General features: G+C 46.6%; 2 protein-coding genes across 2 annotated transcripts in view; both read right to left on the reverse strand.

Moving 5' to 3' along the window:
* Positions 1-320: 320 nt before the first annotated feature.
* LOC143793998 (uncharacterized) lies at positions 321-5,244 on the reverse strand. The gene is made up of 3 exons (XM_077280910.1): positions 4,514-5,244; positions 4,094-4,435; positions 321-329 (listed from the first exon to the last, which is right to left on the reverse strand). The coding sequence occupies exons 1-3, from the start codon at positions 5,240-5,242 to the stop codon at positions 321-323; spliced, it is 1,080 nt and encodes a 359-aa protein (XP_077137025.1). The 5' UTR covers positions 5,243-5,244.
* A 5,307-nt stretch (positions 5,245-10,551) lies between these two features.
* Positions 10,552-15,532, reverse strand: part of HPD (4-hydroxyphenylpyruvate dioxygenase) — an 84,791-nt gene continuing 79,810 nt past the window's right edge. The window contains exon 14 of the mRNA XM_077293128.1: positions 10,552-11,785. Within this exon, the coding sequence (XP_077149243.1) occupies positions 11,675-11,785 (111 nt within the window). The 3' untranslated portion in view covers positions 10,552-11,674. The remainder of the gene's footprint in view (positions 11,786-15,532) is intronic.

Here is a 15,532-nt window from a genome sequence, read left to right on the forward strand (position 1 = left end):
AAAATTTGTAAAACTTTGAAAGTGCCCCCAAGTGCAGTTGCAAAAACCATCAAAGAAACTGGCTCACATAAGGACTGCCCCAGGAAAGGAAGACCAAGAGTCACCTCTGCTTCTGAGGGTAAGTTTATCCGAGTCACCAGCCTCAGAAATTGCAGGTTAACAGCAGCTCAGATTAGAGACCAGGTCAATGCCACACAGAGTTCTAGCAGCAGACACATCTCTACAACAACTGTTGAGAGGAGTCTTTGTGCTGCAGGCCTTCATGGTAAAATAGCTGCTAGGAAACCACTGCTACGGACAGGCAAACAAGCAGGCAAGACTTATTTGGGCTAAAGAACACAAGGAATGGACATTAGACCAGTGGAAATCTGTGCTTTGTTCTGATGAGTCCCAATTTGAGATCTTTGGTTCCAACCACCGTGTCTTTGTGTGACGCAGAAAAGGTGAACGGATGGACTCTACATGCGTGGTTCCCACCGTGAAGCATGGAGGAGGAGGTGTGATGGTGTGGGGGTGCTTTGCTGGTGACACTGTTGGGGATTTTTTCAAAATTAAAGGCATACTAAACCAGCATGGCTACCACAGCATCTTGCAGAGGCATGCTATTCCATCCGGTTTGTGTTTAGATGGACCATCATTTATTTTTCAACAGGACAATGACCCCAAACACCCCTCCAGGCTGTGTGAGGGCTATTTGACCAAGAAGGAGAGTGATGGGGTGCTACGCCAGATGACCTGGCCTCTACAGTCACCAGACCTGAACCCAATCGAGATTGTTTGGGGTGAGCTGGACCGCAGAGTGAAGGCAAAAGGGCCAACAAGTGCTAAGCATATCTGGGAACTCCTTCAAGATTGTTGGAAGACCATTCTCGGTGACTACCTCTTGAAGCCCATCAAGAGAATGCCAAGAGTGTGCAAGCAGTCATCAAAGCAAAAGGTGGCTACTTTGAAGAACCTAGAATATAAGATATAATTTCAGCTGTTTCACACTTTTTTGTTAAGTATATAATTCCACATGTGTTAATTCATAGTTTTGATGCCTTCAGTGTTAATGTACAATTTTCACAGTCATGAAAATACAGAAAAATCTTTAAATGAGAAGGTGTGTCCAATTTTTTGGTCTGTACTGTATTTCCACCCTCATCCGGCTCCTGTAAAGCTATAGTTGTCAACAAAGAAGATGAGGGTGGAGATAAAGGGAGACAAGTAAGTGGAAAGGTGCATTAAACTCCTCGGCCTTTTTCAAGAGTCTAACAAGTGCCAGTGCTGGGTTTGAACCGTCATTCTGTGCTGACAGATTCTCAGATTTGTGTTTCTATGCAGCGTCAATTATAAATAGATATGGAGAGTATAAGTGAAGGGTAGAACAAGAGCCACTGAGACAGGTACATGACTTGTATTTCAGACGTCCTGTACAGCTTGTGCTATCACACATCTAAGCTCTTATTACTCATCAGAGCTGTGAATCTTTTAACCCCTTTCTGCCATTGGATGTACTATTCCGTCCATGTGGGGTGGGCATTACTTCCCAAGGACGGAATAGTACGTCCAGCACGATCAGCCGCGCTCCCCCCGTGACTGACTGACTCACTATCGCAGCTGACATCCGGCACTATGTGCCAGGAGGGGTCACGGACCACCTCCGGCACACTGCGATCAAACATGATCGCAGTGTTCCGGTGGTATAGGGAAGCATCGCGCAGGGAGGGGGCTCCCTGAGAGGGCTTCCCGGAGACCCCCGGAGCAACGCGATGTGATCGCGTTGCTGCGAGGGTCTCTTACCTCCTCCCTGCAGCAGGCCCGGATCCAAGATGGCCACAGCATCCGGGTCCTGCAGGGACGTGGCTTCACAGCGCCTGCTCAGAGCAGGCGCCGGGAAGCCTGAATCTGCACCTCAGATCGCTGATCTGACACAGTGCGCAGCAAAGTGTCGGATCGGAGATCTTACACTATAACATCATGCGCCCCCCCGGGGCAATGTTATAGTGTAAAAAAAAAATATATATTCACATGTGTAAAAAAAAAAAAAATTCCCAAATTTTTTTTAAAAAAATATATATATACATTGTTCCTATAAATACATTTCTTTATCTAAATTAAAAAAAACAATAAAAGTACACATATTTAGTATCGCCGCATCCGTAACGACCCGACCTATAAAACTGTCCCACTAGTTAACCCCTTCAGTGAACACCTTAAAAAAAAAAAAAAAGAAAAACGAGCCAAAAAACAACGCTTTATTATCATACCGCCAAAGAAAAAGGAGAATAACACGCAATCAAAAAGACAGATATAAATAACCATGGTACCGCTGAAAACGTCATCTTGTCCCGCAAAAAACGAGCCGCCATACAGCGTCATCAAAGAAAAAATAAAAAAGTTATAGTCCTCAGAATAAAGCGATGCAAAAATAATTATTTTTTCTATAAAATAGTTTTTATCGTATAAAAGCACCAAAACATAAAAAAATTATATAAATGAGGTATCACTGTAATCGTACTGTCCCGAAGAATATACTCAAGCTACTTACCAGGTAGCGGTGTTTTTCAGGAGTCCATGACAGCACTAACGAGAGAGAGGATCCGCCCTTCAGGGACAGGAAACCTACAGAGATAAAAGGGCGGCACCTCTCTCCCGCATCAGTTGGATTACAGAGCATGAGAGGACCTCCATTGATTAGTAACACATAAATATCTTAACACATTTCACCTTGTGACTAAATTTTGTAGAAAATTAACCTACATGAGAATATACTTATCGTGAAGAAAACCATACCAGTAGAAAGGGAGGGAATATAGGAGTGCTGTCATGGACTCCTGAAAAACACCGCTACCTGGTAAGTAGCTTGAGTATTTATTCAGTCGTCATGACAGCACTAACGAGAGAATTACAGAGAAAAGAGTATTAGGGTGGGATTACTGCTTCCAGCACCCTTCTACCAAATGTGAGATCATTGGAGCTACCAAGATCTAATCTATAATGATTCAAGAAAGTAGACGGAGATGACCATGTGGCCGCCTTACATATGTCCTCAATTGACACCTCCGATCTCTCTGCCCAGGAAGATGCCATGGCACGAGTGGAATGAGCCTTTACGCCTTCCGGGACTTCTAGGCCACCTGCTGAATAAGCCAGAGAAATTGCCTCCCTAATCCATCTACTCAAGGTGTTTTTGGACACTAAACCCTTTTTTGACTCCCTGATAGGATATAAACAGGGAATTGTCTTTTTTCCAGGGATCTGTTAAAGAAATATATTTAAGAAGGCATCTTTTGACATCTAATGTATGGAGTTTGAGTTCCTTTGGGTTTTTAGGATTAGGACAAAAGGTAGGGAGATTTATCTCCTGGAGTCTGTGGAACCTAGATGCTACTTTTGGGAGATAGAGGGGATCCGTTCTTAATACTACTCTATCTTCTCTAATCTGCATATATGGAGTTAGTCTAGAGAGGGCCTGCAAATCACTAACTCTCCTAGCTGACGTAAGAGCAATCAAAAGAGCAGTTTTTAAGGACAGGATCTTTATAGATGCAGATTCTAAAGGCTCAAAGGGGGGTTCCGTTAACGCTGAGAGGACTAAGTTTAAGTCCCACGGGGCTAGTTTATTCTTAACGATGGGTCTTGATCTAGCGGCCGCTTTAATAAACCGAGCAATCCAATAATTTTTAGCTAACCCACAATTATACAGTGCCCCCAAGGCTGAAACTTGGACTCTGAGGGTGCTTGTAGCTAGCCCCATTTCGAGACCTTTCTGCAGGAACTCCCAAGATCTTTGGAATACTAGCTTTCTGACTGATAACCGATCCTGAGACTGAAAGGAATTTTCTCCAGATTCTTACATAAATATTTGTAGTGGAGTTTTTTCTGCTTTTTAATAGGGTATTAATAAGTCCCTCAGAAAATCCCTTTTTTCTTAATAATGACCCTTCAAATCCCACGCCGTCAGATGTAAACTGGCCACTCGTGGATGGAAGATCGGACCCTGTGAGAGGAGGTCTGGGAGTTCTGGGAGAATCCATGGTTGAGAAATGGACATTTTCCTCAACCAAGGAAACCACGGCCTCTTGGGCCAGAATGGAGCTATCAGAATCACATGAGCTCTGTCCTCCCGAATCTTTCTGAGGACTATCAGGATCAAGTTCAACGGGGGAAAGGCATAGGCTGTTTCGAAGTGCCAAGGAATCAGGAGAGCGTCCACCGCCACCGGATTGTCTCTGGGATTTAGGGAACAAAATCGACGACATTTTTTGTTTTCTTTGTTGGCGAAGAGGTCTATTTGTGGGTATCCCCAACGATGGGTGATCTGATCGAAGATGGTCTGATTGAGCACCCACTCTCCTTGCCCGAGCTTTCTGCGACTTAGAAAGTCGGCTACAACGTTGTGCTTCCCCTTTATGTGCAGTGATGTTAGTGACCGTAGATGATTCTCGGCTATCTGTAAGATACGACCCGATACCTCCATTAAGGACCTGGATCGGGTTCCCCCTTGGTGGTTAACGTAAGCTACCGTTACCTGATTGTCTGAGAATATTCTGACGTGATGGTCCTGTAAGGATATAAGGAAATATCTCAGAGCTCGTTCTACGGCCAACAACTCTTTGAGGTTAGATGACAAACTCTGTTCGGAGGGTGACCAAACCCCCTGGACCCACATCTCGCCCATATGCGCCCCCCATCCCGTGGGGCTAGCGTCTGTGGTTAATACTCGTGATATGTGGTTTATCCAGGGTACCCCCTTACGAAGGTTTGGAGCGTGTAACCACCAACGTAAGGACTGAATAGTGGCAATTGACAAGGAAAGAAAACTGTCCAAGTGACCTTCTAACCGACGAGTGTTGTACAGAACCTCCCACTGTAGGACCCTGGTGTGGTACTGGGCCCATCGTACTGCCGGGATGCACGACGTGAGTGAGCCTAACAGTGACATTGCTCCCCTCAATGTTATAACTGGATTAGCAATCACTCCAAGAATCTGTCGTTGGATCTTTTCCAACTTAACGTCAGGTAGACGGCATTCTTGTAACCTTGAGTCCAATATGAGACCCAAGAATTCTTGAATCTCTAGAGGCTGCAACCGTGACTTTTTAAAATTGATTATCCACCCCAACCTTTGCAAGGCTGCGATTACTTTGTGTAGTTGGGACGTGCAGTGTGATTCGGAGTTTCCTATTATTAATAGGTCATCGAGATATGGAACTATGAGAATATCCTGCTCATGAAGATGCGCCATAACCTCCACCATTATTTTAGTGAACACCCGAGGGGCCACCGCAACACCAAAGGGGAGTGCCCTGTATTGGAAGTGTCTTACTGATTCTCCTAAGAGGACTGCAACTCTTAGATAACACTGGTGATCTACGTGTATGGGGACGTGATAATACGCGTCTTTCAGATCCAAGACGACCATAAAGCACCCGCCAAACAATAACTTTATTGCAGACTTGACCGACTCCATTTTAAATGACGGGATCCACAAAAAACTATTTAGGCCTTTCAGGTTTATAATTGTGCGAAAAGTGTTATCTGGCTTCTTAATCAAGAAGAGGGGAGAATAGAATCCTTTACCCCTCTGTATTTCAGGAACCTCCACCAAAACGCCTTTCTGTTGGAGTTCCTGGACCTCACTCTCTAACGCCAGCTGTTCTGTGGAGGAAGAACGCAATGGTGTTACCAGAAACCTGTCGTCAGGAGTGAATCGAAAGTCAAACTTTAAACCAGACTCCACAATGTTCAAGACCCACGGGCTATTGGATATAGTACGCCATGCCGGATAGAAGGCTAGAAGCCTGCCTCCTACCCGGTCCGCCAGTCATTGTGGCTTCCTGTTGTCTCTAAAGGAGCTAAACATGTAGCCTCTACCTTTCTTTTTGTTGGCATCATATCTGGATCTTTGTCTATTTGGTCTTGTTCGATCAAACCACCTCCTATTAGTGCCTCTTCTGTAAGAAGACCTACCGAGGTAGGGAAACCGTTCCTTACTGTCTCCCGCTTTTTCTAATAATTCGTCCAGAACCGGACCGAATAGGTGTTCTCCCACACACGGGATGTTGCACAATTTGGATCTGGCCTGCATGTCTCCTTGCCAACATTTCAGCCAGATTGCTCTACGGGCTGAATTAGAGAGCGCGGCCGACCTAGCCGCCAATTTAACTGAGTCCGCTGAAGCGTCAGCAAGGTAAGCCGCAGCGCCCTGAATCATAGAGAGGGAGGATAATATTTCATCTCTCGGCGTTTTGTCCTTCAGCTGACTCTCCAGGCTATCCAACCACACCATCATAGACCGTGCCGTGCAGGTGGCAGCGATTGATGGTCTGAGAGCCCCTGCTGAAGTTTCCCAGGCCCCTTTGAGAAACACATCTGCCCTCCTGTCCAGTGGATCCTTTAAAGTACCAAGATCCTCAAACGGTAGAGAGGACTTTTTTGAAGCCTTGGCAACAGCCGCATCAAGCTTCGGGGCTTTATCCCACGTGGCCGAAGCAGACTCCTCGAACGGATACTTCCGTTTGAAGGATGGAGGAAGAGAACCTTTTCTTTCCGTTTTTTTCCATTCTCTGGAAATTAGGGCGCTAACTTTCTCCACTACCGGAAAGCATCGGCGGGATTTACGGTCCAGACCTCGGAACATGACATCCTGCATGGATCTCTCTGGTGTCGTCTGCTCAATCCCAATTGTATTATTTACCGCTTTAACTAGGCGGTCTATGCGGTCAAAAGAAAAACAAGAATGTTCGTATTCAGAACCTGAGGAGGATACTGACGAGAGAGAGACTTCCGACTTCAGATCTCCTAAGTCACTATCCTCATGTGAACTTGGGGATCCAGGGTCTGTTATTTTAGACCCCCTATGAGATTGAGATCTTGTAGAGCTTCTAATCTCCTGTCTAACAATCTGTCTTAGACTAGAAGCGAAATCTGGTGTTTCTTCCGCTATTAGACGCTGGATACACGGACCACATAGTCTCTTAACGTATTCGTCAGGGAGAGGAATACCACATTCTGCACATTCCTTGTGCTTGGATTTAGAGGACCGCTTTTTTCCCTGATGTAAAAAGAGGGAATAAGGAGGGACACCAATCACTAAGTGAACTTTCACGATGATCACTTACCCCTACAGTGTCCAAATGGTACCGAAGATTGCGGGGGGATCCTCTCCACCGAAGCAATATCCATCCGGCTCGAGGACTTTCCGGCTTTATCAGATTGATCAGCTTTACCTCCAGGACGACTACTGCCACTAGAACGTCGCTGGGTGTTCGCTGCATGGGGCTTCTCCAGGGTTAAACACTGCTGCGCAGAAGGCAACTGGTCCTGCTCCTGAGACTCCATTGTAACAATGGACATGAAGCATGAAGCAGCCATCATTGAATCCTTAAATAGCCGGCCCCCTAAAGGTACCTCCCCCTGATGGGGGACAGCCGGCCAATTCCGGTGAACTGCCTGGTACAATCTGGTGTGTGGGAGGCCCCTCCCCTTCCAAGACCCCCGCCAATGGCACCACGATCCTCGTCTGGAAGCAGCGCCGCCCGAAATATCCGAAAAATCCCCGCACGCCGACTATACAAAAGAGACCGACGGGCGCCGCCATGTTTTCCCCAGCGCGACGCACTGCGCATGCGCCGAGCGTCATTGCCTGCTGCCGAATTAAGCCCCGCCCCCCTATGTGCGTCACCTCCGGTGCGACGCTTCCTGGACGCTGAACGCAGCGCTCGTGCTGCTTAGGATGCCGGTGAAGAGGGAACGCTCCAGCGCAGTGCCGGCAGTAAGAGTACCGCTGCCGCGCTGTGTGTGTTGTTTAGACGCCGATGAGAGGGGACGCTCCAGTGTAGTGCCGGCCGTAAGAGTACCGCTGCTGCGATGTGGGTACCGTTTAGAACGCCGGTGAGAGGGGACGCCAGGGAATGGAGGGCCTCCCACAGTATACTCACGCGTACCTGGCGATGGGACACCCCTGGAGACAGCACTCCCCCTGAAGGCTGCTCCTGCCGTGCTGTTGCCTACCCCCACAGCCCTCTGTGGTGCGGCACTTCCAGTGTCGCGATCAACACCGGGGAAGGGGCCATCCCGCCTCCAGGATCGGTGAGTCGGACCTGGGTCAAAATTTCTTCGCCTTTCTTCCAAAGGCCTCTGCAGGGTCCCCTGTCAGGGACAGGAAACCAACTGATGCGGGAGAGAGGTGCCGCCCTTTTATCTCTGTAGGTTTCCTGTCCCTGAAGGGCGGATCCCCTCTCTCGTTAGTGCTGTCATGACGACTGAATAAAAAACTGCTTTATCCATTTTACCAAACGCGGAACGGTATAAACGCCTCCCCCAAAAGAAATTCATGAATAGCTGGTTTTTGGTCATTCTGCCTCTTAAAAATCGGAATAAAAAGCGATCAAAAAATGTCATGTGCCCGAAAATGTTACCAATAAAAACGTCAAATCGTCTCGCAAAAAACAAGACCTCACATGACTCTGTGGATGAAAATATGGAAAAATTATAGCTCTCAAAATGTGGTAACGCAAAAACTATTTTTTGCAATAAAAAGCGTCTTTCAGTGTGTGACGGCTGCCAATCATAAAAATCCGCTAAAAAGTAAATCAAGCCCCCCTTCATCACCCCCTTAGTTAGCGAAAAATTAAAAAATTACAAAAATGTATTTATTTCCATTTTCCCATTAGGGATAGGGTTAGGGCAAGAGTTAGGGTTGGGGCTAGGGTTAAGGCTACAGTTAGGGTTGGGGCTAAAGTTAGGGTTAGGGTTGGGGCTAAAGTTAGGGATTGGATTACATTTACAGTTGGGAATAGGGTTGGGGTTAGGGGTGTGGTTAGGGTTACTGTTGGGATTAGGGCTAGGGATGTGTTTGGATTAGGGTTTCAGTTATAATTGGGGGGTTTCCACTGTTTAGGTCCGATCTCAATTCCAGCCAATTCTGCGTTGAAAAAGTAAAACAGTGCTCCTTCGCTTCCGAGCTCTGCCGTGCGCCCAAACAGGGGTTTACCCCAACATATGGGTTATCGGCGTACTCAGGACACATTGGACAACAACTTTTGGGGTCCAATTTCTCCTATTACCCTTGGAAAAATACAAAACTGGGGGCTAAAAAATAATTTTTGTGGAAAAAAAAAGAATTTTTATTTTCACGGCTCTGCGTTATAAACTGTAGTGAAACACTTGGGGGTTCAAAGTTCTCACAACACATCTAGATAAGTTCATTGGGAGGTCTAGTTTCCAATATGGGGTCACTTGTGGGGGGTTTCTACTGTTTGGGCACATCAGTGGCTCTCCAAACGCAACATGGCATCCCATCTCAATTCTTGTCAATTTTGCATTGAAAAGTCAAACGGCGCTCCTTCCCTTCCGAGCTCTCCCATGCGCCCAAACAGTGGTTTACCCCCACATATGGGGTATCAGCGTACTCAGGACAAATTGTACAACAACCTTTGGGGTCCAATTTCTTCTCTTACCCTTGGGAAAATAAAAAATTGGGGGCGAAAAGATAATTTTTGTGAAAAAATATGATTTTTTATTTTTACGGCTCTGCATTATAAACTTCTGTGAATCACTTAATGGGTCAAAGTGCTCACCACACATCTAGATAAGTTCCTTAGAGGGTCTACTTTCCAAAATGGTGTTACTTGTGGGGGGTTTCACTGTTTAGGCACATCAGGGGCTCTCCAAACGCAACATGGCGTCCCATCTCAATTCCAGTCAATTTTGCATTGAAAAGTCAAATGGCGCTCCTTCGCTTCCGAGTTCTGCTATGCACCCAAACAGTGGTTTACCCCCACATATGGGGTATCGGCGTACTCAGGACAAATTGTACAACAACTTTTGGGGTCCATTTTCTCCTGTTATCCTTGGTAAAATAAAACAAATTGGAGCTGAAGTAAATTTTTTGTGAAAAAAAGTTAAATGTTCATTTTTATTTAAACATTCCAAATATTCCTGTGAAACACCTGAAGGGTTAATAAACTTCTTGAGTGTGGTTTTGAGCACCTTGAGGGGTGCAGTTTTTAGAATGGTGTCACACTTGGTTATTTTCTATCATATAGACCACTCAAAATGACTTCAAATGAGATGTGATCCCTAAAAAAAAATGGTGTTGTAAAAATGAGAAATTACTGGTCAACTTTTAACCCTTATAACTCCCTAACAAAAAAAAAAATTTGGTTCCAAAATTGTGCTGATGTAAAGTAGACATGTGGGAAATTATACTTATTAAGTATTTTGTGTGACATATCTCTGTGATTTAATTGCATACAAATTCAAAGTTGGAAAATTGCGAAATTTTCAACATTTTCACCAAATTTCTGTTTTTTTCACAAATAAACACAGGTAATATCAAAGAAATTTTACCACTACCATGAAGTACAATATGTCTCGAGAAAACAGTGTCAGAATCACCAGGATCCGTTGAAGCGTTCCAGAGTTATAACCTCATAAAGGGACAGTGGTCAGAATTGTAAAAATTGGCCTGGTCATTAACGAGCAAACCACCCTTGGGGGTAAAGGGGTTAAAGTACAATATGCTGCTTCAGATGAAAAAAAACAAAAAAAAAACGTCAGGAATCAGTTTATTAATATTATTTATTTTACCAGAAAAGTGGCAAATATTGTTATTCTCAATACTAAAACGGCTAACCTCAGTTGCATCTAATCGCAATTAATAAGGTTATTAATGGAAAAGTTTGTTCACTGCAGAGAAAATCAAATATGGTTGTTCAATTGAAGCAATATTTCTCAAAAGTATAACTTCTAGCTTGTTTAATCATCAATGGCCGACTGGTTGCAATTTCCTGGAATCCGCTCTAGAGCACATACTTGCTGCTCGAATGAAAAGCTAATAGACTTGTAGTCTTGATATAAATAAATAAGTAACATCTTTGTTATATACTCTTAGTGGATAATATCACATCTCACACTTTTTCTGGTCATATACTTGAAATTTCTGTTATAAAGAAGTTTTAATACCTTTCTAAAAGCATTGGGAGGTTGTACAGCTTCATAACTAATTTGTCTTGTTAAAAGGAACTTGTCAACAACGTTTTTAATGGGGCGAATATATGTAGTGATATATAAAATATATATATGTATATTCAGCAATTGAAATTGTCCTGATCCATTACTACATTTCAAATAAATCCAATCCATTCTTTTAGCCAACTATATATTATACTGCAAGTGCACTGGGAATGGCCGGTGCACTTGCACACTACAGCTCCTCTTCAGTTGTCCACGCCTCGAGAGCTTCTATCTCTGCTGCTAATCAAGCAGCCATTGACCGCGCTAGACTGCAAGAACTGAATAGCAGCCGAGGACCGCAAGTGCTCTTGCCATGTCCAGTGCACTTGCAGTCTAAATTCCATATGAGTAAAAGTACAGATTGGTATGACATGGTGACATTTACATCACTACCTCTGGTTGCCCCCCCCCCTAAAATATTGCTTATCGGTTTCCTTTAAATATAATCTAGTTTACATATAGGGTCACCTTTACAATATGATATACTGTATATGTCATGCAACTCTCCCAAAAATTCCTAGTAGAGCCAGTTATTCAATAGATCACGTGTACATAGGCTGTGTGGACCTTTAAAGTAAATTTCCACCTAGTTAAAATGCTTTTATTTTTCATAATCTACTAATATAACATATATTTTCTGTAGTCATTCACATACATAGTCTGCGCCACCCTACAGGCTTTCCATTTCCCCATTTGCAGTTAGTACTGTGAGGTTTCCTCGTGCTGCCTGATCCTGTTCAATCGCTTCAAATAGTGACTTGAAATTTCCAGCTCCAAATCCCTAAAATATAAAGTAAAGTAAAGTTGTTAGATATTGTACATGGATATATTTGTGCTGAGACTGTGTTTACACTTTTTCTCTTTCCATCGCTGCTTAAGTATTTTTGATGGCTGGGATAGCTTGGAATGTAAAGCTATTACTGCCGTCACTAGCACCAGAAACCTGATGGTAATAGGGGTAAAATGGATACAGTAGTGTGACCAGAGCCTAAGATTTAAACAATGTTTGGTATCAGTTTAATATCTGATAATATTTAATGTGCTTCAGCTTCCAAGTCACAGGTAGTCGTAGGGAAAGGGCAGTACAGCAGAGCTGACCGTTTTGTGAGAGGACAACTCCAAATGTGCTTGTTGTATTTGTAATGAGACAAGGTTCAACTCTGCTGTACTGTGTTGGCTGTAATAAGGCATAGCTCTGGAGCAGAGTAGGCAACACTAGGAGAGAAGTGCTGCTGCAAATATTTGTAATGAGACAAGGTTCACCTCTGCTGTACTGTCGGCACTCATCATCACATGCCTCTGCAGTGAGATCAGAACTGTTAGTTATTAAAAGTCTCGCACTGCTTATGCCTCCTTACTCTGTTGCCTCATTGGGGGACACAGGACCATGGGTGTTATGCTGCTGTCCACTAGGAGGTGACACTATGCATAATCTGAAAAAGATTAACTGTGGCTCCTCCTCTGCAGTATACACCCCTGGACGGAGTCAGCCTCCTCCAGTTTTTGCTTAGTATCGCATAGGAGGCACACCTAAGATTTTTTTTTTTACTCTGTTTTTTTCCGACGGATTACAGATGAAGAAAAGTGGGTCTCCTGTGAGACTCCGGCATGGCTCCTTCCTCGGCCCCCTATTACGGGGTGCCCGGTTGAAGTAGAGATGGCTATTCCCCATGTCGCTCCTTCCCCAGTCCCTCGGGTGCTGGTTCGAAGTCGAGACTCCCCCTCCTTCCCCAATTCCTTTTGGTTTCTGGGTTGAGGTCGAGGCGAGGATAAAGGCCCCTGAAGGTGACAACAGCACCCTCCCTAATCCCCCTCTGGGGGCATTAGGTTGAGACGCCTCAGGTAGGGCCTGTACAGGCAGCATTCTACAGCTCCCAGCAATGGGCCAGCACACTGCGCCTGCATCCAGGGACCCCAGCCCAGGTGCGGGCTCCTGTCGGGGCCGGGGGGAGTGCAGGCAGGCATGGCACATACAGACACAGGGCTCCCTGCGCCCCTGTCTCTGCGGCAGCACCAGCTCTATACTGCCTCAGGGGGACCCTTCACAGGGCCCCCCTCCCGCTTACAGCCCCACCGCTATCCTGCCTTTAAATCCGGGGGGGTCCGATTCAGATCTAACACTCCTCCCCCCCCCCCGGACTTCTGCGCCGGCCTGGAGCCTTTCTGGGCATCAGGCATCTAATTTAGGCCCCGGCTTCGGCCTAGACGTAGCCGCCGCCTCCTCTCCGCCCCCCGGCCCGTCCCCCAGATGACAAATATGACACTCTACAGTGTCATAAAGGGGGTGGGTCGAGACAGAAAGGGCGCGTTTTTTACACAGCTTTGCTGCCTTTTTCTCAGCTCTCCGCCCCCTTCTTCCCCTGCCTCTTCTCCTCGGCGGCCATTTTCTGCTGCAGATTAACCCTGCATCTCCCGGTCTGCAGGACCAGGCCAGCCAGTCTCCGGGGGGCACAAGACTGTGGATCTTTGGCGCTGGACCTAGGGGCATACTGGTGGGGTAAGATCACAGCTGGGTTGTTTTACTCGGCTGTGAATCCATATTACCTATAAGACTCCCCTATAGGTTTCTCTACCCCTGTAAGGTCCTTTGCATCGCAGCCCTTCTGCACTCTGTGCACTATGCCGGGCTCAAGGTCCAAGAGAACAAGGCAGGACTGCTATTATGCATTCTGTACTGCCTGCTGGACTGCTCTTCCAGGTGGCAGCATTTAACGTGCTGCCAGGACTGCATCCAGACTTCTGCGCCAGAACCCCAAGAAGCCCCTGCCAATGCCTCAGTGTCTAATGCCACGCCGGAATGGGTCACTCAGAGGTCGCAATTTATGACGCAGTCTATAGATAACCAAACCTCCACATGGCTTCAGGCTCTGCAGACTCATGCCACGGCTATGACCGCTACCCAGCAAAGGGAGAGCTTGACTCCGGAACAGAACGACCTGGCACATCCACGTCTAGGTCAGGAGGCAAGCGGACCCATAGGTCAAGTCAATCTGTGTCATCCCATAGCACACGGTCATCCCCTTCTAGGGAGAGACCATAGTTCCAAGTCATCTAGACCGTCCCCTTCCAGGGGCAGACAATGCAGATCTCCGCAGTCCCCGACCAGAGAAGGCCTCCTCCCCAGCTCACCCAGCAGGGGACGCCTCAGGATACACAGGATTTGGAAGGCATCTGTGACTCCGACTCAGACAGGGAAACGGAGGGGTCCCTGATCCCAATCCCCCCTAGCAATAAGCGCTAGTCGAGGACATAATCTCTTCCATCCATCGGGTGCTAGACATTTCTAATCTGTCACCAGAGGATTTCCTTTGAAAGACCTCTGAAGCCGCCTAAGGTTTCCTCTAACCACCCAGAGTTTAAAGCGATTCTTATAGAGCAGCTTTCACAGCCTGACAAAAAATTCGCTAATCGCAAATATCTGGAGGCAAGGTACCCTTTCCCACAGAAGGACCCCAAGGAATGGACAGATCCACCCGAAGTGGACCCCCCAGTCTCTAGACTAGCAGCACTGACTCTCCTTTCACTGCCAGATAGCTCAACCCTCAGGGACGCAGCAGACCGGCAGTTGAAATGCATGGCTCGTTCAATTTTTGAGGCGGCAGGGGCCTCCCTGGCTCCCGCGTTCGCTTCAGTTTGGGCTGCCAAGGCCATACTGGCTTGGGCCAAAAATTTTACAAGCTGGCCTCCAAGCATCTGCTCCTGAGCTGTCGGACCAAGCGGTTCAAATAGCAGTTGTAGCAGATTACATGCTTCATGCAGCTCTGTATTCAGCAAGGGGCGTAGCGGGGATAGCATCAAACGCCATCCCGATTCGGCGTATCCTCTGGCTGCGGAATGGAAAGCGGACGCAGCCTCAAAGAAGTCCCTCACACACCTCCCGTATCTCAGTGGGTGACCTTTCAGTGAAAAGTTGGACACAATGATATCAAACGCCACCGGGGGGGAAGAGTACCTCTCTCCCTCAACTGAAACCTATACGCACTTACAAGACGTGTAACAAAACCGATTCCGATCCTTTCGGAATTCCTCGGGCTGGTCCGTCTCGCGTCCAGCACAAAATCGTAACCGTTCCCCACACAGGGACAATTCATGGTCGACGCAAAGGTTGGACAAGATCTGGCAGTTAAAAGCAGGCCAGTCAAAGTCCAAAGGAGGTAAACCTCAGACTTTTTCCTCATGACTCACGGACCCCGGAAGACATCCCACCCGTAGGCGGCCGACTTTGCTCCTCCAGCAAGTCTGGATGCCTACTACAGAAGACAGGTGGGTCAGGAAACTAGTGTCTTCCGGATACAAGATAGTGTTCAACCTCCAACCCACCAAACCGAGTCTTCCTCTCTGTTCCCCCAAAACCGCCAGCTAAGGCTCGTGCCTTCCACCAAGCGGTTCCATCGCTTCTTCAAGCAGGAGTCATAGTACCGGTTCCCACGGCCGGGCGCTTCCGAGGGTTCTACTCCAATCTATTCGTAGTCCCCAACAAAGGAGGCAGCGTACGGCCCATACTGGACCTAAAACAACTCATCAAATA

Source organism: Ranitomeya variabilis, chromosome 1 (genome assembly GCF_051348905.1).
Source record: "Ranitomeya variabilis isolate aRanVar5 chromosome 1, aRanVar5.hap1, whole genome shotgun sequence".
Classification (NCBI taxonomy): Eukaryota; Metazoa; Chordata; class Amphibia; order Anura; family Dendrobatidae; genus Ranitomeya; species Ranitomeya variabilis.